The sequence below is a fragment of the Phoenix dactylifera genome, chromosome 10 (assembly GCF_051530095.1).
Source record: "Phoenix dactylifera cultivar Ajwa chromosome 10, Ajwa_hap1_PhDact_Kaust_v1.1, whole genome shotgun sequence".
Taxonomy (NCBI): domain Eukaryota; kingdom Viridiplantae; phylum Streptophyta; class Magnoliopsida; order Arecales; family Arecaceae; genus Phoenix; species Phoenix dactylifera.
This window is the reverse complement of record NC_143199.1, coordinates 31,906,354-31,929,318: the sequence shown is the minus strand read 5'-3', so window position 1 is coordinate 31,929,318 and position 22,965 is coordinate 31,906,354. Positions and strand designations below refer to the sequence as shown.

The following is a 22,965-nucleotide window of genomic DNA, read 5'->3' as shown; positions in this document are numbered from 1 at the left end:
TAAAATTCAGACCGACCTTCACCAAAGTTATTTCTGAATATTTATGAATATAAACCTAGCCCAGCTTGTAATACTATGATCTTGCTGATTGTACTAACCCATCATGCAACCAAGCTTTGATTATAATGCTCGTATGGTGATTGTATTATTATTATTATTATTTTTGCCCTAAAAGAAGACTTTTAAGAATGTACGTACGCTCGCCAGTTCATGTGGCTGATCCTTTTTCCCCACTTCCCTCAGACGTGCATACCTTCTCTCCTAGGATTTTTAACAATTTGAGCTTACCCAAAAAACAATACATGAGAGAGTTGCAGACCATATTTGATACAGCACGCCAAAGCGTCGACACTTCGGACACTCGAATTCAAGAAATCTGGCCTCTAGCTCACCTGATGCAGAGCAAGATCCATGTTTCCAAGACTCGCGACAAAATACTCCACAACTGACATGGCATGATATGCCATGCGCTGCTAGCTAAATGACAATTTCTCATCACATGAAAGAATTGCCAGCATCCAAAATATGAACAAGGTGGTCTTATTATTTCTTATGCCCTCATGAATCTTTAGAGAATTGTAACATCCTTCTCATCCAAATACATGTTTCTCCAAGTCAGATCCTATTTGGAGGCTTTAAATCAGAAACAAAGTAAATCATCCACCAGGAAAAAGTGAGCTAAGAGAAGTTACAGGCAAACAACAGATTAATCTCCCATAGATTTACTTTGACCCTACATGGGAAATTTTGATAGTTAACAAGGTTTTCTATGTTGATCCACAATTGCTAATGACGCCAGTTTTGAAACCTGCAACACTATGATAAGCATATACCGGGAGACGCCTATCATGCCTGTAATATCAAGTATTTGACATGTATCCATGTATTCAATATTTTTTCTTAGAGAGGGATGGAGCATTTCTGGGGAAACCTGCAATATAATAACCCAAATATAACATTTTCGGGGATACACAATCCAAGAATTGAAACCAGAATATTTGGTTACTAGGGTGTGGCCACTGGGAGAAGCCTCAATGTATTTGTGGGATGGTTACCCCAAAACGAGTACTCTCTATCTCTTCCCCCCAAGCAAAAAACATGCGAATGCACACACAATAACTTGCAACACAAGAAAAGCCATAACATGAACATTCTTCTGCAGCAAATACAATTTTAGCAATTATAAAAACAACTTATAATAAAAAATTTCAGGTGCTCCAGCAAAAAACTCTCTAGAATTTCCAGAAATCAGCACATTAAGTATAAGAATAATTTTTTTAAAAAAAATCCTAGTAGTCTTACAATGTTTGCTGAAGAAAATTCTCATAACTGATAATATATTTATCGGCTACTTTAAGGTACCTTCAAACAATGTTAAATGAGTTCTCTGACATAAGCAAATGTGAACCCATTTCCCTGGCTAAAGGAATCAATACCATTCAACACAACGCCTATAAAGGAAAAAGGCCAAGTTATACCATCCACGAGCAGATCGAACAGATAGTTTCACTGAATTAAAGAAGCAATAAATAAAAGGGTCCATAGTCAATAATTAATGGATCACTAAGCATCCTGTTAGGTCATTACCGAGATAAAAAGACATGACATTATCTCATCATTGAAAATAAAAAGGTTCGAAAGTATCATTTATTACAAGATCATAAACCTATCAGTCGGGTAAAAGGAATGTGTTCAACTTGACCATCATTTGCCGATATTGTAAACACAAGTATCATGCAAGCCTCTCTAATAGCCAAAAAAATATTGAAACTATTATAATGCAGATAGATTGGATATAGTAACTCAGATTTCATCTCTTACTTTGCAAGCCTATGACCCATAAAAAATGGGTAGTTGATAACAACCAACCAAGGAATGCTTATGTTGGGCAGTTGAGTCAGACAGACAAGGTGCCCATTGTTCATTCACTATAGTCAACTAAACTGACAAGTTTATCAACTATATGGACTGGTGGCAGGATAACAAGGTTTGGGTCTGTGGCTCCTCCACTTAAGAAGCCCATAATCCTCTCCGACACAAACTTACTTTAGATAATTAGGGGAAGTTAACAATTTAAAAGATGCAAATTCACGGGTCAGAAGTTAATTAATTATTAAGCAATTTCCAATAACAACTATGCAATACCACCACAATAAGATATATATTAGCAACAAGAACCCTGTCATTTTTCTTACAATCATGTGAAGCAGTAATCTAGTAACTATATGAGCAAAAATCTGCAAGAACCGCTGGGCTCAAAAGAAACAGAAGCTTACAAATAAGCAGACATCCACAATATTGCTCATTCATCACCCTTTGTCTGCTTCATCTCCCAAAAGGCAATATATCTAGTCTGCCTTCGCAACTTTTCTCCGTTCAACCTGGCCAGTCAGTGGGCATTGCATCTCTGTCCAACTGATTGGAACCATAGTAGCACCTGGAACAACATAGAAAGGAGTTGTTAGCTAAATTTCCTAGTAGCGTTCCCGGTCATAATTCACCAGTAATTACTGACATGAATGTGCTGCACCAGCGATGCCATCAATTTATTATGGTGGAGCACACACACTATGCAAGTCTCTCTCCACAGAATTGCAGATGCTGTGCATCTATAAGAGTGGCTATGTGCATATGTGCATGAGTGTGCATTCCATCACATTATTTGGATGCTCTGTTGTTGAACTGTGGAACTGTAGCATACTAATATGATGCAGCACATGAACCAAGTCATTAATTAGCGCACAATGAAACAACTCTGACTTAATATTTATTATCTCTGGATACATTTCTGCATGGGAACTCACTATCCTCAAGAAGAACCACCCAGAATCCTTGAACACAAGTGGAACAATGACATTTTATTTCTCTTTCTTGAGAGTTTGATGCTTTGAAATATTAATGAGAACTTAATGGATCATTCTTTGCAAATTCCTAACACATGCTACATCTGCACATTGCAAGCCTTCTATATCTTTTCCCATTGGTTCCTTCTATGTTATTTTAAGCAATGACCTCCTCTTTTTGGTTCTCATCAGAGGCAAAATATATATTGATATAGACTTAAAATGTGCTCATTGGCCACAATTTTGAAAAAAACGAAATTTTCAGGCTCAACTCAAAAGAGGTAAAATAAAATCCTCCGAACTGTCAGCGCTTCTGAATACTCACAAAATATATGGCAATGCATGCATGTCTCCTATATTTCCTACTCTATCATGAAAATGCTCAACCATTTCATAGCACTAAAATTTTCATATTCACTAACTACAATCCTTATTGCTTCCTCTAGTTTCTCTTAGGCCTTCTTAGCTTTATTTCTAGCCTTATAGCGACAACTTCTTCCAAGTGGGTACATAACTACATCAAGAGGACCTTGGGTACAAGCAACATCCATCAAAGTTAGAGTTCCGAAGGTTGTGGCTTCTAATTCAATGCACAAGCCTTCTGAGTACAAATGTAATTCTAATAGCCCCCCCCCCCCCTCCCCTCTCTTCTTTTTCCTCCTCCTCCTCTACAAGTTAAGCATAAAACCGAGCCTAAGATGCACAAAACTGACACCAAATACATTAGATAAAAAGCACAAAAAGTCTAATTTCCACTTAAAATTCTACCAAAAGCTTCTCAAACAAATCCAGAGTTCTCTTGATCAAGACTGCAAGCTAGCAGTGTCAAATCAGTTTTTCCAAGTGATCAAGTTAACCCTACAGTTCATGTGAATAATTCCCATGTCTCTGTATCTTTTCCACCCATTAAGCACAACTATACAATTATAGATGCCTGGATTCCATCAAATAATAGTAAAAGGGCTAGAGGAGATCATGCAACTTCCATTGAGGAATGTTAATCAGACAGGAAACTTGAAAAGACAATGGAAGCGAATGCATGTTCCATTTTGCATTAACAGCCATAATTGTATGCCTAAATAACTACACTAAAAAATTCTCAATGTTAGTTCTAAACAATCTCAAGGAGACATGAATACTGAAACAAGGTTTTCTGATGCATAAATCAAGGAAACTTCACGAACATAGGTTTGCCAATGACTGCGTGCAATCAAATGGCATACTGCAGTTATGGAACAAATAATGAATTAAAGTTCTGCTTGTACCTGCTATACTTTGAGCTGATACCACTCCCAATTCATTCTTTGCAGTGGAAAGGTAATATGCCCTTGCATCTCCAAGAGAGAGCTTATTGCAGGAATTAAGTTTGACAAACATTCTCTTGTAATTCCATAATGCAAAAAAGAGCACGTCATTTTTTAAAAAAATGCAATATATAACAGAATAAGGCAAGTACTTCCATCAATAAGTCAGATAACATGATGAGGACCATGTGATAGTTAAAACAGAAAGCAGAACATGAAGCAGTGATACATATCCTGCTTAAATACTTTGCCATCATCAGGTTCGACCACATTTCGAGAGACCTGTAATTACGTAACATAGTGACAGATATCTAAAGCTAGTTATCAAACAATTAGTCACAGATATCTAAAGTTAGTTATCAAACAATTAGCACAAAACTGTCATATCTATTAATACCAAAAACTGAATTTCCCAATATAACATTGCTAAAGAAGCTAGATACTGCTGCTCAAAACCTAACATATTAGTAAAGAATATCACATAAGGATCATCTTGTGGTCCATTTCAATGAGTTCAACATAATTTCTGAGACATTAGCACCAAATTGCACATATATTTCTGTTTGGTTCAAAATAATTACTTCCTAATAGCAATTAATTCAACAAGTCTCCACAATTTAATAATTGATGTTGGATTTTCCACCGCCCCCACCTTTTTCGCTGGCGGTTGCATATGTTTCTTCTTAGATATGTGATAAATACCAGCAAAGCGATGCAAATTTGAGGTCATTAGAAAAGAGATTGCTCCTTATATTGGTGTAATTTGACTTTGCATTGTTCTTCTGCATGAGGTTTACTTCTGCCTCATTTATATCTGCCAGTACATTGTTCACTACCATAAAACACAGTATATACCACGATTTACCTAGAGATACATCTAGTATGGTATTGTTTACTCTATTTTGTTAATTTCACCTAATCTTCAGTAGTATAATTGCATAAGCTTCCTAGGCAGGTTTAATGTTGCCTACTTATGATAGATATGGAGTTCAAAATGTTCCTATTCATTAGCTTATTGATTTGTTTGTGTATTTCCACATTCACATAACTAGAGTTTTGTTTGAGTTCAGCATATGGATCAGTAGGCTTGATTGTCTCATATAAATGCAAATTATCATACCTATGCGAAAATGATAATTAAAAGAAAGTTATATTGAATCAAGACCAAGAGCTATAGCAGAATTTTCGTGCAGAGGATGATATATTATTTATCTTAAAACCACTACTCGAAGATGTCTTCAAGCAAATATCTGGTTTTAATAAATCAACAGGTTACATGCACAATACAAAGTTAGGGGAAAAAAAGAAAACGAAAAAGAAACTACCATCTTCACAGTTGTTCAGATACGACAGTCGGAAGTACTCGGAAAAAATTATAACTAATATACGATAATAAAAAAATATACCAGTACTTGGAAAAATTATAACTAATATACAATAGTAAAAAAAATATACCAGAATGTCAAAAGGCTCATAAAAACGAAAAAACTAGAAATAATGCATCAAGTATTATTTTAGGATACAACTAAGGCTCTGACAATGTCACCAGGACGAAATGACAAATACATATCCACTTTATCAATTTCAGTTGCACGAACATCTTGTTGCCTGTTAAAATAAACCAATCAATATCCAAAACAAAAGACAATTTTGGGAGCATCTGTAAGAAATCAGCATAAATGGCACACAGAATTCTGCAATGAACAAGACCCATTTATAATGGCTATAGAAGTCCATTGTTTTTTGTTTTTTTTTTCTGGTAAGATAGTTAGCCATTGTTGAAACAACTATTTGTCGGTGAAATATAAGCACAACAAAATTCCTATTCTATCATGCATGATCCAAAACAACCAGTGAATGGAAGTTTGTAATTTTCTTAGCGTCATTACCTTTGTTGAAGTCGAGAGCACCAATAAGCACGAGTAACAGTAGCAAAAGTGAGAATGTCTGGATGGAGGAGAGATAGATTCAAACCAAGTAAATTTATAGAACGAAATAGATGAGCAAATCATAAGTTATCTTGATGAAGCATTTTCATATCATCTGGGCTTCCAGAGACAACTATGGCAATCAGGGAGTCAAGTAACAAGAAAAGGTCGGTGCAACTATTTTATATGCTTTGAACATGCTAGAAATGCCAAAAGGTCGATAAATTAAATTGAAGGGTCAGAAAAGAAGACGAAACAAATTATATATTGAAAGTAGTTAATGGTTATTCTATGACTCCCTCTACTTCGGAAGCATTGGAGGGAGCTGCATTACATACTAAGTCAGTAGGATAAAGATTGTTGTTTATGCCAATCATATTTGAAATCACACCATATGTCAAAGAAGAATTACATAACAAATATTAAAATCTTAATCCCAATACAATGGAATACTGTTCATGTTTGTTGAAGAAAATATTTTAGAAAGGTTCAGTACAATAAATAAAAATCAGAGCTAAAGGATTAGTAGCAGAGCCATGACAAAACTAAATCTTGGCTCAGTAATGGTCAAGAAAAGCATCATCCATTTTCTTAAAACATTATATGCTTTAAAAAAAAAATATCCTCAAATAGAAAAATAGTTTTTGCTCATTACATACTACCTAATTATGCCCGTAAACTTTTCCCTCACAGCTTTGGACTCGACACACATTATATCAGCTGAAGCCATCCTGGCCATCACTTTTGTCACCTGTCAAAATAGAAAATAGTTTACATATTTATGAGGTACAAAATGAGCTGGTAGACTTCAATAGTGCAATCCACGTATAGATTTATTGAATATAATGTTATCTTACTTGGGAAGAAAGTTGACAATATACAATGATGAGGACCGTTTGAAGTGTCCAAAACTAATTAGGAGTTAGGGGGGAACTAGAAAAAAGATCCAAAAAAAAAGGAATAATAATAATAATACAACAGGAACCAAAATAGCCTGAATTTTTTTTTTAAAAAAAAGAAAAAAGATAAATCATGAAGAACCACTTCGTGGTCATCTTTGATAATTAGATGACCATTATCATGTCATATACATCTGACGTATTCACTCCCTTTTAAGCAAAGTCAGTTTCTTCCTTTCTGACGAGTGATTTAAGTTGTAGAAGCAAAAAAATCCCAAATATTGTCGCAGATCATACAAGAGAAGGAAGCTTAACCATGTGGCTGATATCGGGGTTCTTCAATTGGTTATTCTTAAGTTAGCAGTTAAACCGCTACGTCTAGAATATGACCCACGGACAACAAGGCTTCCCATTTTATTTTTTTTTACCACAGCAAAGTTACGTCTTACTTTCATTAAAAGAGAGAAAAAATATTTCATCTCATAGACAGAGGGTTAAAGTTACAGACACCTATAATTTTCATCCAGACATCCCAATATAACGATAAATATGCTCCCCTTTTATCTTGTATTGTTCTCTTGGACGTAACAGGAGCACTTCTCGTCTAATAGATGAAAACGACCATTAATAAAGTAGCAAAAAAAGGGGCAGGGGGGAGGACATTAAAAAGAAAAAAAAAAAACAGGAACAGAAAGAAAGAATAGTGAGGAAGAAGGGATTTGCTTGCTTGCTTACTCGAGCGATGACCACAGACCCCGGTTGCGGGACAGCTCCATGGGCCTTGTGCCCTACGACTTCCACGGTGGATCTCTGGAAGGATGGGAAGAAGAACAAGAAAAAGATGAAGGGGATGACCCTAAAATCATGAAACCCTTAAGAACCCTAGAAGAGGGAGAAGCGACCTGGTCGGAGGAGTCCGGGGGAGGAGGGAGGATCTTGCGGAGGCCGGTGAGGGAAGCGCGCAGGGTGCGCCCGTTGGGTGCCAGGTACACTCCCCTCCCGGCGATCAGCTGGTTGGACTCGCCCACCACCTCGCCGGGGGTGACCACACCTTCTCCTCCCATTCTTCTTCGCTTGGCTATCGCCGGCGGCCTTCGTTTCCTTGAAAGAAGAGACGGGTTACAGAAGGTTTATGTACGACGCCCGAACGACTCAAGTTGGGTCTCGCCCGTGTCCGACCTACGCGCTCGAGACGACCTGGTTGGGTGAGTAGGGTCAGCATCCTTGAGGTCCACATCCCACATTTCCCACACACTTTGCCAGGTCTACCGGATCGAATCTGTAAACCCGACCGGACCTATCTGGACTGGATTTGAGTGAAAGATTTTCCATTCAGGATCAGATACGAGTCAAATTTCCTGATCCAAATTTTAAATAGATAGATAACGATTCATAGTTTTGATTCGACATGGATCATAAAAGAAAAATTATATGTGGATTAAAGCTAATTTATACCAAATTTAATCAACATTTTCGGTTAGAATTTTCTAAATTGCTAATCCTTTAAATACTAATAATTTAAATCATTGTGGAAGTAAGCTGCTCAAAACTGTAAGGATTGGAGTCCATATATTAAATTTGAGTATTACAAACTGAGTTTTAGAAAAAATATTATGATAGGACCAAATAGATAATTTCAGGAGATGAATGTTGATGCCATGGACGGCTATAGGCCGATAAGTCTTGCATGATGTTGAATGATATAATACATTCGTTATCCTTACTTGACCCAACCCGGAACTGGACCTATATGAGTTGTTTGTACGCGTTTAAAGACGATTGAAGAATTGGTTAGGTTTTCCAATAGGCTTGCGTTTGCACATGGGCCCCACCTATTCTAGACGAATTCAATTTTATGGAATTTAAACTAGTAGTTTTCTTCTTTTTTAGGAGATAATTAGTAGTTTTCTTGAGTGTCACAATGTATTGACTACCACAAAAGGCTCGACCCACCGGTTTTGTTGGATCTCCTCTCCGGCTATCATGTCAAACTGGTTTAGACTACAAATAATGTCAAACCATCAAGGTGAATAGGGATTTGATTCAGCCATTCTTACAGTTAACAAACTGAACTGAAGTTGATACTCGGACTGCAGTCGAGTGTTTGGTTACAGCTTCTATTCCAGCACAATCACCATTTCAACTGACAAACTGATATATCTACGCAGTAATGAGTAATCTAAAGTATTTTTAAGTCCACTGCCACACCCAACAATAGCCCAAACATCTCCACTTCTTCCTTCCACGACAGATGGAGCATTGAGGTCCTATCACCTGCTAATCAAAAAGGCAAAAATAAAAACACAGGTCAAGAACAGTTCCAACATATACAAGAAGCTCAAAAGGATATGCAGCCAAAAATTTATATATCGAAGATGAAGAGAAATGAAGATACAGCATCATCCTCAGGAATCCATAAACCAAGCCAATAACCATTTCAACAACCAGATCTAAACATCAACGTCAGACTGCTAATTTAGAATATGATATAAATGCCCATGATAATGGCAAAAAGGGTTGTTATTTAGGCCATATAATGTATCTGAGCACAGTTCTGTTCTTAACAAGGATGTCATGGTATAAAGCCAGACATTCACTTCAAGTGTATGATGGATTTTATAGCTTTGACAAGTTCCTGAAGTTTGACCAACATGACGAGCATAATCCACACTAAGACATTAGTTCTTTGGTTTAAGAACTTGGGTCCCACACAAACAAAACCAGCTTAGCTCAAGATCAAAAGAAAAAACTTTAAAAGCAACGATATGTTAATCACGCCTTACCTGTGGAAGTTCTGATATTGTCCATTTTAACCAAAAAACATAGTTAGGGATAGCTCTGAAGGGTACCAACAAGTGTAGCATGCATTCGCTTTTCAATGTAACAGATTTTGTCATTCACATTCTATAGCAACCAAAAACAGGTAGAAAGATAAAAATGTACAAGACACTTCCCCAATCCATATCACAACAACAAAGAAAATGTAGTTTCATGAGTCATGGCTGGATGATAAACACTTACCATCTCAACACTAATGTGTCCAGTATCATGGTGTATGAAAAATTGGGAATGCCTGACCTGGATGCCTAACAAACCAATGTCATGCATTGAACAAGAGGAAAAAAGAAGAAAAAAAGAAAAAGATTAACCTTTGATACATTTAATAAGCATAAACTACATGACAGTTAGCTTTAAACGAAAGTCCAAAGGCAACAGAAGCTAAAACTATCTAAACAAGTAAATTGACTATTCATGGCACACTGTGAGAGCTTAAAGTGGTAAATTCTCCTATCTTTCAAAATAATGTGCAGAAATCCTCATGCAAGTTATAATGAAGTCTAGGATCTAAAGATGCATTTAAGACATTACCTACAGGATGCCCTCTGAGGAGAACCACCGTCCTTGACAGACCCTATGAAAATTAGCAGGACTTGAACAAGCGGATCCATCTTATGGATGCAAAAAACACTTGTCTAAAGACTATGATGCCCCACATATTCTGATATATAGACTTGACTAACTATAAATAATATAATCCTCCAAGTTGGGTGAAAGTTTAGTGGCAGAATTAGTCTAGGAATGTGGACAAACTTAATAGAAAACTTGAGCAGCAAGTAATCGAGTAACTTTCGAATTGTTTCTGCATTTTCACATGCAGAGACACAACAACATGATTTTTACTACCAATTTTATCAGAAAAGAGATCTTTTTCCACAGAAAACATTCCACAAAACCCTGGAGAAGCTGAATTGTACAAGCTTTTACCTTTACGATCTGCATCAAATGCTCTTGATCTAAGATCCCTTAGGGCTCGTTTGGTTCGCGGGAAGCATTTTTCCTCCTACGAATATGATTCCTGAATAACAAATTCCTCGGAAGAGGATGCCTAGGAAAGTACTTTTGGCATGTTTGGTTGACCATGGGAAAGTGACAAATTTCCAAAGTGCTTATGTTTGGTTGGCCATCCACTTTCCTAGAAAAATTATGTATAATTCCTATCATGCCCTTAATAAAAATTAGGTCTTTAATGCCTCTTTAATGCTTCTTTAATGCTGAAGGGCCTTTTTGGAAAAAAATAAAAATAAAGTGATTCCCGCCTCATGGGAAGTAATTTTCCCATGTTTCTCATGGGAAAAACTTTTCCATGAAATGTGAAAATCATATTCCCATGGGAATACAACTTTCCCATCTCTCTCCTTTGAAAACTCCAACCAAACAAGCAGCATCTCATTTTATTCCTGTTGACCACACTTTCCCCCCTTCTTTTCCCGCGAACCAAACGAGTCCTTAGTTTCTATACCTATTAACAAACAAAATTATCAAGTACAAAAGTTTAGAAAATGCTTCAACAACTCTTTTTTGTTTTTTACGTTAATTGATTCAACATCTTTACATGTAGTACAACCACATGATGAATTTTTTATAGCCAATTCTATGAAGATCAATAGATAAATATTATTTTCTTATGTCAAATATCATGAAACCCTAGATGATCAGCTGAATTTTACAAGCCTTAAGTTTTACCATCAGTATCGAAGTCTAGGGCTGTTAATGAGCCGAGCTGCTCAGGCTCGGCTCGGTAAAAGCCCGGCTCGGGCTTGGCTCGTTAGTCAAACGAGCCCGAGCCCAATATGAGGCTCGTTTACACCCGAGCCCGAGCCCGAGCTCGAGCCCGAGCAGCTCACGAGCCCAAACGAGCTCTAGTCTCCCACTGAAAAATTTTATTTCAGCACTATAATTCATAAAAATCTGACCACATAGAGAAAAATAGCCTGTTATCAAGCCCGAGCCCAAGCTCGAGCCCGATTACGAGCCCGAGCTCGAGCTCGTTCTGGAGCTTGTAATTGAAACGAGCTTTACGAGCTCAAGCCCGAGCCTTTGCTTTGCCAAGCGAGCCGAGCTCGAGCCCAATATAGAGCTCGTTACCGAGCTCGAGCCCGAGCCCGAGCCCGAGCTTCTGTGAAACGAGCCGAGCCGAGCTCTCCTAGGCTCGGGCTCGGCTTGGCTCGTTAACAGCCCTATCGAAGTCTAAATTTATAGACCTTTGTTCATTATACATAGCTAAATATTCGTGCCTAGTCCTTCTGCAAGAGTTGCTTTCCCTTTTCGTGTTTCACAGGCCAATCATCCCACTGTTTTGAATATTGTTCAATACGTACAGCATTCAAGCAAACCATTAGACTTTGATGCCTAATAATCCCATATACAAAGAGAAGCACTCGCTATACATCAGCCAATATGGCAATTTGATCTTTGATGTCGAGGATTTACTACCTACAAATGGGGCCCTCAACAGAAGGTATATTTTTACCAAAAAAAAAAAAAAACAGCAGGTATATCGAGAAAAGAATTCAGATGGGCTTTCCATTTCCATTCCACCAAGCATATTTTATTATGATATAATTCCCCATCAAATCATGTTTCCATGATTAATTGACAAAAGCATTTCTCCAGGTCTAGGGACTAAACTTAAAAACCAATTTCTGCTCACAAGCAATGCATTCTTGGTGACAGCGATTAACACCCCAACAACGTCTTGACAGTTGAAATTAAAAAATAAATTGTAGCAGACTTGCATAAATCAAGTTGCCGTAACAGAATATACGTACTTGGAAGTAAATCCATTTGAGAACAATATTATATACAGGATTAGCTTTATATTTCAAAGAAAAAGAAAGAAATTATAAAAACTGGCATCCAATTGTATTCTAACGTCATATAATATATCAGGTCACTGTGAAATCTAAAATTTCTAAAATAATGGACTATCTATCTTACATGACCAGATCTCATAACTTCCATGCTCACAAACAAAGAAGATACCAAAGTCCCAGTCCGACAGAAACAAAGAAATCCCCAAAAAATCCCTAATTCGATTAGACCGGCACGCATATGATACAAACTAAGAAATTTATTTTTATAGTCCCTAATTCAATCAAGCGAGCACCAGAATCCATACCAGCACTAAAACCCCTCAACAAAAACATGAGCACCCACCAAAATTTCTTCCGCAAACCCTAATTGCCACACGCAAAACAAGGCGTCAAGAAACCGTAAACCCTAGATGAGGAAGACACGACGTGTAATAAAGCTTATCGAGAAGACAAGAAGAAAAGTACCGGAGAGAGAGACAGAGAGAGAGAATGGTTGTTGATCAAGCAAGGTCTTGGTCGTCGAAATCGTCGTCGAAGGAGTTGAAGAAGTCGGCGTCGACCGGAGGGAGCTGCTTGTCGAAGTCGGGGAGGAGGTCCATGGGGTCGGCATCGTCCACCTCCACGGCAACCCCGGCGACGACACACGCCTCCTCCATCGTCTCTTGTTCCTGCTGCTGCTGCTGGTGGTGGTTCAACAACACCGCCGGCGGAGTCTTCGTCGCCCTCCTCCTCCTTCCCCTCGAACGGCCCCTACTGTGGAATTCGCTCTCTAGGCTGAGAGGGGGTGAGAGATGGCTAGCGACAGCGTAATAAAAAGTCGGCAATTCGGAGTTTCAGACGGTGCTACCGGCTTTTATAAATATATCTCCTTCCTTTTTTGAGGTAAGCGTTGGAGTTTGGTATGGACCGAAACAACGGACACGTAACAAGGTCGCATAGTTTCCGGAGTCTTCCAGATAAGGGATGGATTTAGTTATACCAAGACCGCGTCATGTCCATGGCTCGTTTGGATCGTAAGAGAAATTTCTTTATCAAAATATTTTTTAAAAAAAATTAATATTTAATCATATAATGCTTGAAAAAATAATTTTGTATATCTAATTGATAATAAAAAAATAGCGCATTTCAAAGTAGCTTATATTCAATTAAAAATTTACTTTTCTAAAAAAATAATATAAAATATCTGTTATATTTTTAATAAAAAAAATTTACTTCTTCTAAAAGCTTAAGAATACTTTTGGTATAAAAAAATATTCTAATTTTCAGCCACTGAAAATTAAATTTTTTTATATTCCACATAGATTTTTTTTAAATATAAAAATTTTATTTTCATGAAAGTCTATACTTTTTTTTTTAAAACTTCAACTAAATATGAAGTATTTTTCTATTTATCTATTTTTCTATTAATCATACTTTTTTTTTCTTTTTCTTCTTGCGAACCAAACGAGTCCAAAGACCTTTTCTAACGCAGACTGAACATCTTGACCCAATCCTCAGAAGCAAAACAAAGCTGAATTACCAACCTAAGAAAATTCTCCAAAAGCTTGCTTCAAACTTAATAAAAAGCTTCATAGAAGAACTAAACAACTTGATGGATGATCAATAGTTACTGAGGCTATAATAGAGAAGAATTCAAAGGAGGTAGTCTTATGTGCGGGATGATATAGTAGTAATAAGGTAGATGATGCCGGCTGAATGCAATAAAGATATCTCACAGAGATCTGAACAAAAGCTTTTACAATTCTTGTGTATCTGGTTTGTATTTCATAATGAGAGTACTAAATATCAGAAATGATATATGATAACTTGAAACCTAGAAAGCATAGCCCATCAAGAGAGAATCCCCGAGCTCATCCCCAAATAATGTTTAATTATCATATTCTCTGCTCTTTGGATCTGAAATGATCGAATGACAAACCGTCTCATGCTATTCAGGAAGCAACACAGATATGCGCAGCTTATATTACACCAGTAGGAGTGCCTTCGTTTATTTCCATGTCCTGAGACTGGTACTGACAAAGTCTAGTGCCAAAATGGGGACAACCGTGGGTCTGTGCGCCTTGGTAAACCACTCCGAGCACCCAAAGCCCTACATCCAGCAGCCGCCTGCAACCATTGCCCATAGATTGGTTGACCAAGGCATTTGCAAGAAATTGAAATGAAGGAAGAACAAAAAAGAATGGGGTGACAGATGAAATCCCGGACCGAGCTGCCTCGAAGAAAGAAAGAGGAAAAACAGAAACAAAAGGTAGGCAAGATCAACTAGCTAAATTGAAGTTTGTAGTGGTGGATAGAAGAAAGGAGGCATACCACTTGGGAGGCAAAAGGCAGCATCTTCTCAGGAGGCATGCCTGCACATAAAGCTAACCGGAGGGGGGAACATAGAATAAGCACACAAATGAGAATATCAATTACACAAATTGCGCATGGATCAAACACTGGAAATATTCACCCAAGCACAGCAAGAGCAATCAGATAACATGGTTCTGACTTCTGAATGCTCGGCCTAGAATTTTTTTATTTCAGATCTTAATGCACATTAGAATATGAACATGGTACTCTTGATTCATGATTCATGTAAAATTTTCATCACAGCTTTCAAACAAAAATATAATATCTGGTGGAATAAAAACCTCGATCAGATATGTGGGATGAAATAGAGAAAAGGCAATTATGGAGGCAGTTCAACACTAGAAAATTGGAAGAATGCATATCCAGTTAGGATGACCAAAAAACACGAGAAGTAGTGACATTTTTCCACAAAATCATGCAATGAAAAAGAAAATGAAACCATATGTTCAACACACCGTAGAGAACTGCTCCGATGAATGCATCTCCAGCACCAGTGGTGTCAATTAGCTCCAAAGGAGGTACCACCTCTGCTGTACACACAAGTAACCTCCCACTTAATGCACCTACTCCATCAGCACTAACTCTCAGGCTTGACTGAAATGATAGCAACAATGATCAATTTATCAGATAATACGAAAAGTGAAAAAATAGAATCACAAATTGCGAACATAGTCCACTTGGATGATGCTTGAGATTGCAGATTCCATCTCTCAGCTCAGCCAAAATAATTTGGAGAAAGTATACATGTTAGAGGGATTTATATTGTCTGGCAAGAATATACCTTGGAAGAAATACATGTTGGGACGGTAGCATTCCTATCAACTTTCTGCCTCAGCGACTCAAGTAAACTCCCAACATTTGTTTCCTCCATCTCAGAAGCCTCTGTTGAAGGCAATTAAGACAGCAAATGAAGAAGTCAAATAACATCAGCACAATCAATGATCAAGACTGGGACACTCATCCTCATTGTTCGAACCTAAAATATCTTAACCAACATCATTTCACAGGAAAAAACTGGTCCACTCACCATTTATGCTTCTCTCAAGCATTATACAACCTTTTTCTCCAAGGGTCACAATCACAAATTTGATATTAGGTACTCTCATAAGAATGGACACTAGTGCACTGGGAATAGATGGTGCAGTTGTCCATGCCTGTCAGGTAAAACAATTAAATCAACATAAGACAAAATTATTCAACCTTTATGATAGTTGGTGCCCATAAATGATTTGCAAATTTACATCCAAAACGCTAGTCAAATTTTGTGAAGATTCTTACATAAAAGTTACACCAAAATATTTTTAAACATGTATTTAATTTATCGGCATTGCATTATGTATCCGATGAAGGTCAATAACAAGGGCCGCTTTTGTGCTGACAGTGTTAGAGAGGGAAAAAAATAGTGAAGGTGTTGGCAAACAAAGGCTTACATAAATAATATGTTTCATATGCCAAGGACATGTAGGATGAAGCAACATGAAGAAGAGTCTAGTGGACAACCAGACTTGATAGCGCTAAGACAAGGGTCTGCATTAGATTAATAAGTTGGCACCTCGTACAGTGCTTCCCATGCCAAATTCAAGACATAGAAAACATTGTACTACAAGCAACACCTAGAAGGTGCTGCTCATGCCAAACCTGAGCCCACCCATCCTAGATTTCAGGAGCTGACACCGATTAAGGTGCTTCGTACTCCGAATCTGAAGTCATCCAGGTTAAATTTAAAGTTAGCACCCATCAAAATGCTGCTAATGCCACCCAACCAGGACAGGTTTAACAAAGATGCACCTTGCAGAGCTGCTCATGAAGAACTTGGGGTCCAGCCAGGCCCAGCAGGAGTGAACTTCCATGAGATTAATGTTAATGCCCAAAGAGGCCTAGCAAAGTCCAACTCAAAAGGCCAACATTTTTTAGGGTCTACTGACATCACAACCAGGCCCAGCCAAGCCATTTTAGCAAGCTGATTAAGCTACCTTAGGGATCAACACAATCTGAACCATGTTCTAGTGATATGATTTAGAAAACTGACCATAACCACAACTGATAAGCCATGTGCATTCAGAGAAATTATTGTCCAGCAGAAAAAATTGACTTCACAAGACAAAATACCTGAATATATGAGGCTTAGGAAAAAAGAAAATTGCGTATATTGGAATCCATTGATCCATCTTAAAAAATTGAAAGTTTTGCTTGCCTGAGGAAATTTTTCTGAGCATACAAGGTAAGTTGCCAAGTTAAGAAGATCATCCAGCCCCTCCCTTTTTCTTTCTGCATCAATGAAAATAGGAATTTTCCTTCGGCTTGCCTGCACTGAGGGACTCCATAAGCACCAACGACTTGCATTGGTAAAAGAAGGAAAAAGTTTAGCAGGTTAGCATCGAAATACCTAAAGAGAAAGATGTTGTTTCATAAAGATCGACAAATTTTTTTAAGACTTTCATAATTATGAAAAAATAAGAAATATTATTTATAAGTTAATAAATACACGATGTTCAGCAAACTGCAAACCAACTTATAGTTACGGTGAAAATGTTGAGATTAGTAGAGAAAAGTAGCTAGTAAAAGTAGAAATGTTTGATATTTTGAAAACTTTGGCAATGGCTTTCGACTAGGAAGAAATGTAATCCAGAAATCATAAGCATGTCTCTTCTGGATGTATAGTCTAATGTTTTGATTTCTGTAACATCAATGTATTGCTTGATAGTTGGTCAATATTTAGCGTTCTGCTTTGAGTTATTAGTAAGCCTATGCAGAATGAGGAGACAATATAAGAGCTGTAGATGCAACTAGAGAAAAGTGATAATTACCTCTTCTGCAACCACTAAAGCAGTTTCATGAAATCTTCCATCAAAGTATACAAGGCTTGCACCATCTAAAGCAGAACATAAGCTAGACTTGGAAAGATCTTCTGGCACCATTTCAGGGTATCCAGGTGTGAAAATACAAGTACGAGTTTTCCTGAAAACATAATCAAAAATTTGATCTACTGTCGCCGCTGCTTCAGAAATTCAACTGATTAGACATGAATTCTTCTCCTTAGAAAGATCCACTGAAAAGTTCTATTACATATAGATCAAGTCAAGAAGACCCAAAGATCAATATGATAGCATGTAAAGAGAAGTTGAACAGAAACTTCTCTCTTCCTACCGTTTTTCACTTTCTCATGCTGTAACCATATAAAGTATCAGTTACAAAGTGGCAGCTGGAGCTGGACAGGGTACAAGTAAACAGGAGGGGAAAAAAGTAGGAACACATAATATTGCTTGACATACAATATTACTTTAAAATCTGTAACATACGCTTGCATTCTTTTTTAAGAAATAAAAAAAATCATAGTTGGATGCAAAATAGTGCAAAAGAATTCTTGGGTCAAAGTGGCTTTAATAGAGGCATTGCAGCGGTAGCTAGTCGTATGAAGAAAACGAATATTATTAACCCTTTCATAGTCAAATCAAACTTTTCCCTAGCTACGTTTGAAGATTAATTACTACCTAATAGTTCAGACCTTATAGTTCCAATTCCATTAGATGTGGAGTTAAGCAAATGTGTGCAAATGTCCAAAAGTTGCAACGCATGCAACTCACATGAGCCTCTGTGTATGATGCAAACCCAGTAATTTACATTGCCTCATCCATGAGCTTCAGGCCACTTCTTAAGAGACTTGCCTCAAGGTATGAGATGATGCCAGACCGAGATAAGCCTTTTCAACCAAAGTTTAATATAAATGTGTATATGGTTACAAAAAAGTTGAACTACAACCCAGTACAAGCAGATTGTTTTGGCTCCAATAATGAATTCTTGATAACCACAACCAAGAAGATTGCATTTTTCAATACTATTAGGCAAAACAAATATTGAAGCTTGACAGTGGAATGGGGGAAAAAGTTCTTACGTTTGGTTGTCGACTATTACATAGGTAAATGGTGAATTTCCGTTCTCTGAAACCTGAAAAGGAAATGACTTAAATCAGGAAAAGCACAAAAGACATATTATAAGGTAGCATGAGATCACTTAAATTTCCATATTATTTAAGCATCAACAGATATGAATGATGCAATTAGTTGATGCCCAGTTTAGATGAATTCCAAAAGAAAAGTTGCATGTTGAATGAGTAAAATTGTACGATAAGAAATTAAGAATATCAAGGGCCTGTTTGGCACAATTCCTGTTTCTGTGTCTTTGTTACTCTACAAATTAGCGAAATCCCACATGGACATTGATGTGGAAGATAGCGTTTGTGCCAAAATTCTGCTATTCCTTCCTTCTATCGTTGCTCCTTTCTGAAAGCAATAATCTTTTCTTCCAAGGCCTCTCGAGATTTACAAAAAACAACTTGAAAAGGATAAAGGGTTTCATCATGCAGGGGTCAGGTCCAGTATCGTTCTCCATCTTGGGTTTCTGAAAACAAAAGCAATCCCAAATGGCCCCCAAATAACTTGTTTATTAAAAAAAGGAGTTCTTAAGAACATGACTAGATTAGAATCTATGCACCATTTCAACAGAGTGCATATGCAGGAAATCTGACCAAAAAAGAAAAAAAGAAACAAGTTAACTGCGAAGAAACATTTAGATGTGGTATTTTTTCTTCTGTAAGGTTAAAATGACAATCAGGGAAAATCCTTTCACTGGTATAAGTGGTGCAGACTCATATAGGTACCTCCCTTACATGTAATATTTCATCCCTCCTTCCATAAACAATCTAACAAAATATATTTGATAACTAATTCAGTCAGAAATGTTTCATTCATAATATATCAGTGTTTCAGAAACAAGATTAGATGTAATCAATTCAGTACATTCATCTAAGTAAGAACATGGATAGCAGTTTAATGCAATATATCTAAAATAAATGCTTCACAGTCAGTGAAGAGAAAGAAAGGCATACTGAACATACCACCATATAGGAAGTATCAACTCCATCAGCTTCAAGTTCTGCAAGCGCTTTTCTACCTTGTGCATCATTAGCCACCTAAGGAAGTAGATGATGACACTAGTAAGCAGATAGCCGAATAACAAGAAAGTCCATTTGTTTGAATTGGATTACAATCAAATCTAAAAGCAAATGTTGCTTTAGAAGAGCAGAATGAAGCAAATAAACATACACTGAAAAATTAAGCTTGCAGCACACAGGAAAAAATGGAGGTATTTCTTTCGTATAAAGAACAGAAGCATTTCACATAAACAAATTTGCTAGGGATCAGATTTCCATTAGTCGGAAACAAAAATACAAAACTGAAACAAGAAATTCGCATAAAACCTTAGAGATTATCCTAGGTTGCAAGCCCAGACGAGCTGCACAAGTTAAAGCATTCCCTGTATTTCCACCTCCTTCTACCTGTAATTGCACATGATAATCAGAAAGCCAAGTTATAGCTTTTCTTTGTAACAATATAATGTTAATTCTACTAGAGCGGAGTACTTTTCCATTTGACCAGCACCAGAACCATCCAAAGTTTCAATCTTTTCCGAGCAAAAAGGTGGCGAACCTCCAAAGCAACAATCTTTTACCCAAAATAAGGGTATTATCACGATCGCATAATCCAGCATAGCCCCACACCCTACCCTGAAGTGAAGAAGGGAAAACGCACCTTCAAGCTCGTGCTACGAATCTTGTCATCAGGCTTCGGGAAGGCGGCGACCGTAGCCAAGTAATCCAACGAGGCTGCCCCGCAACCCAACTGACGAGCCGGAGAAACAGCAAAGCAAGATTCACAAGATTGCTGAAGAATAAAGTTTAGTGCAGGAATTTCTTTCGATCGAAACTCACCACGATTCGGTTGGTCGGGAGGGGAGGGACGGAGGGCGAGGCACCGGCAGCCTTCTCCGTTTGCGAGGAAGACGACGATGACGACATCCCCGCCCTTCTCACGGATACAGAGAGAAAGAGAGACGAATGAGAAACAGAGGAGAGAGTAGGTAATAGTTGATCGATCAGGAATACCTTGGGTAGGGAGGGTGGAGGTAGCGGCGATGGAGAGAAGGGAGGGAGAGGGAAGGGGAATGGGGGCCGTCGGACGGGGTTGGGGTCAGCTTCATCATTGACTTCTTTAGAGATTCTCGGTGTATGTGTGAAACCGAGCGAGGAAACTGCGGCTGCTGTGCCTTCGGAAATAATAAATTGCTGCCTTAACTGCATCCATTGCATTGTGAGCTCAGCTATAACTCTGTGGCGCACATCGCAGGGCAGTTGAACTTCTGGTGGCAATTTTATCATCCGACCCATGATTGCGACCGATGAACCACGTTTGGATCTGACGTAAATAAATTTAGATCATAAATAGATCAATTCATCCATATCTATTTATTAAATAAGATTGGTGAAGAGTTAGATCTTCGATCTATTTAATAATTAAATAAAATTATAATTTGATCTATTTAAACTGTTTAAAATCTATTTAATTTATTTAATTTATTTCTGACTCCTTTAGTTTGATCCGTTTAAACTTTAAACCTATTTAATTTGATTTAATCTATTTAATAAATAAATTTTATGGGCTGATCAAATTATCTATTTGATAAATAAATAAAATTTAAATTTAAAATTTTAATTTATTTAATAAATAAATTAAATTTGAGTTGATAAATTTTGATATATTTTTTAACTAATCTATATATTGGAGCCGATTGCTACACCTAAGTGAGACAATTTGATTTTTCTTTTGCCTCTCCTTTAGGTTCTCTATGGAGACTGTTGCCTGCACGAGCATGGCCATGCATATGTTAGGTGAATATAAGCAATATGCTCTGATTGGCTGCTTGCACGGCCATTGTCATGTACCTCACCGACATGGACAGCTAATCCCAGTCCCTTGTCAATAATTTATCGAGATGGACCCCAATGACATGATAGCACAACTCATGCACCATCACGATATCAGGGCCATCACTGGGAGGTGAATAAAAAATTTTAACACATCCACAAGGCCCAGAACTGTTGATAAAACTTTTCCCCCCATAGCCAGCACACCAAGTGGCAAAAGATGATTAGTGTTTCGTATCAAAAAATTGCATGCACCGAACCAATCGCCTCGTCCCACGTTTACGTATCTCTATGTTTGCAGACGAATTTTGGGCGAATATCAAGTAAAAAATACTTATAAGCACAATAAAAATATGATATTTTTCTGTTCAACTTTTTTTTTATGTAGTCAAAAAAAAAAAAAACTTTTTTTTGAGAAAATCAAAAACATGTTTCTCGTTTGCCCAGGATGTTTGACTGCAAACCAGAGTTACTCAACATAAAAGTTTGCATTCCCGTGAATGTGCAAGAAAGAAGTCGAAACACTAAGAATATACCATGTTATAATTTCCACTAGAGAGTGCTCGATAGCATCCAAGGATTGAGGTGAAATGATCTTTATGAGTTGTTGTGTCACCTAACTTAAATCTCTTTCAGTGTGATTGCATGTGTCTCACTGTTGATTACATTTTTCTCCCTAGTCGGTGCACGTACGACATTTGAATGCACATTGAATCATGTTTTTGATATCGCAGGGGACAAGAAGATCAGATCATCCGAGTCCTATTGCATCTAGTTCCGGTTACTATTTGATGTGCTGGAAGTGTGGCACGAGATCTTCGGGTTAAGTTCTACTAATAATAGCCATAATAAGGTGTAGGGTCTGGCAGAAGAAGACAATGGCTGCTTGAGTGCCAACTTAGCCTGCTCATGGATTACACCACCCAGATACGGAGGAGGGACCATTGGGACCGCACAGGCATATAGCCACTGCGATCTGTGACTTGGTTGCATGGTAGGGGTCTTCTTTGGATTTGGCGTGCTCGGACCGAGCCCAATTTGCACCCGTCAGGTGCCCAAAGGCCACACCCTTAAGTCAGGCGCGGGTCTGATAAAATTGGTGTCAGCTTGGAACCCAACTGAATCTGACCCATCAAACTGCCAACTGAAATCAAGAACCTCGGACCTCAGGCAACTGAAACAAATTCAGTTGATTGGTCCGGTTGTTCGTCCAAAAGCAGAACCC

General features: G+C 37.7%; 2 protein-coding genes and 1 long non-coding RNA gene across 18 annotated transcripts; all 3 read right to left on the bottom strand.

Moving 5' to 3' along the window:
- Positions 1-1,238: 1,238 nt before the first annotated feature.
- On the bottom strand, positions 1,239-9,167 carry LOC103706955 (Nucleic acid-binding, OB-fold-like protein). Of its 4 annotated transcripts, none has more exons than XR_015969520.2 (8): positions 9,032-9,167; positions 7,877-8,075; positions 7,710-7,784; positions 6,738-6,826; positions 6,037-6,094; positions 4,109-4,223; positions 2,277-2,437; positions 1,239-1,451 (listed from the first exon to the last, which is right to left on the bottom strand). XR_015969520.2 is itself a non-coding variant. In XM_088706076.2 (7 exons), the coding sequence occupies exons 2-7, from the start codon at positions 8,036-8,038 to the stop codon at positions 2,349-2,351; spliced, it is 588 nt and encodes a 195-aa protein (XP_088562202.2). In that variant the 5' UTR covers positions 8,039-8,075; positions 9,032-9,167; the 3' UTR covers positions 2,143-2,348. The 4 variants fall into 4 exon arrangements, 2 of the variants coding, with proteins under 2 accessions (XP_088562202.2, XP_008789464.3); XR_005506786.3 differs by lacking the exon at positions 6,037-6,094 and adding an exon at positions 5,671-5,755 and having other exon boundaries at positions 4,109-4,190; XM_088706076.2 differs by lacking the exon at positions 1,239-1,451 and having other exon boundaries at positions 2,143-2,437.
- Positions 8,983-21,160, bottom strand: LOC103706957 (uncharacterized). 13 transcript variants are annotated; one of them, XM_026804600.4, is made up of 13 exons: positions 20,922-21,160; positions 20,748-20,841; positions 20,569-20,658; positions 20,238-20,315; positions 19,875-19,949; positions 18,873-18,925; positions 17,788-17,938; positions 17,175-17,285; positions 16,008-16,134; positions 15,762-15,862; positions 15,436-15,574; positions 14,939-14,991; positions 14,362-14,734 (listed from the first exon to the last, which is right to left on the bottom strand). In XM_026804600.4, exons 1-13 carry the CDS (start codon positions 21,017-21,019, stop codon positions 14,651-14,653), a joined length of 1,254 nt encoding a protein of 417 aa, XP_026660401.2. In that variant the 5' UTR covers positions 21,020-21,160; the 3' UTR covers positions 14,362-14,650. The 13 variants fall into 13 exon arrangements, with proteins under 13 accessions (XP_088562196.2, XP_088562198.2, XP_088562201.2 ...); XM_088706070.2 differs by lacking the exons at positions 14,362-14,734; positions 14,939-14,991 and adding an exon at positions 8,983-9,251; XM_088706072.2 differs by lacking the exons at positions 14,362-14,734; positions 14,939-14,991 and adding an exon at positions 8,983-9,248.
- LOC149752763 (uncharacterized) lies at positions 10,258-13,455 on the bottom strand. Its single transcript, XR_016396726.1, has 3 exons — positions 13,094-13,455; positions 12,934-12,991; positions 10,258-10,386 (listed from the first exon to the last, which is right to left on the bottom strand). It is a non-coding gene; the product is annotated as an uncharacterized LOC149752763 (long non-coding RNA).
- Positions 21,161-22,965: the final 1,805 nt, after the last annotated feature.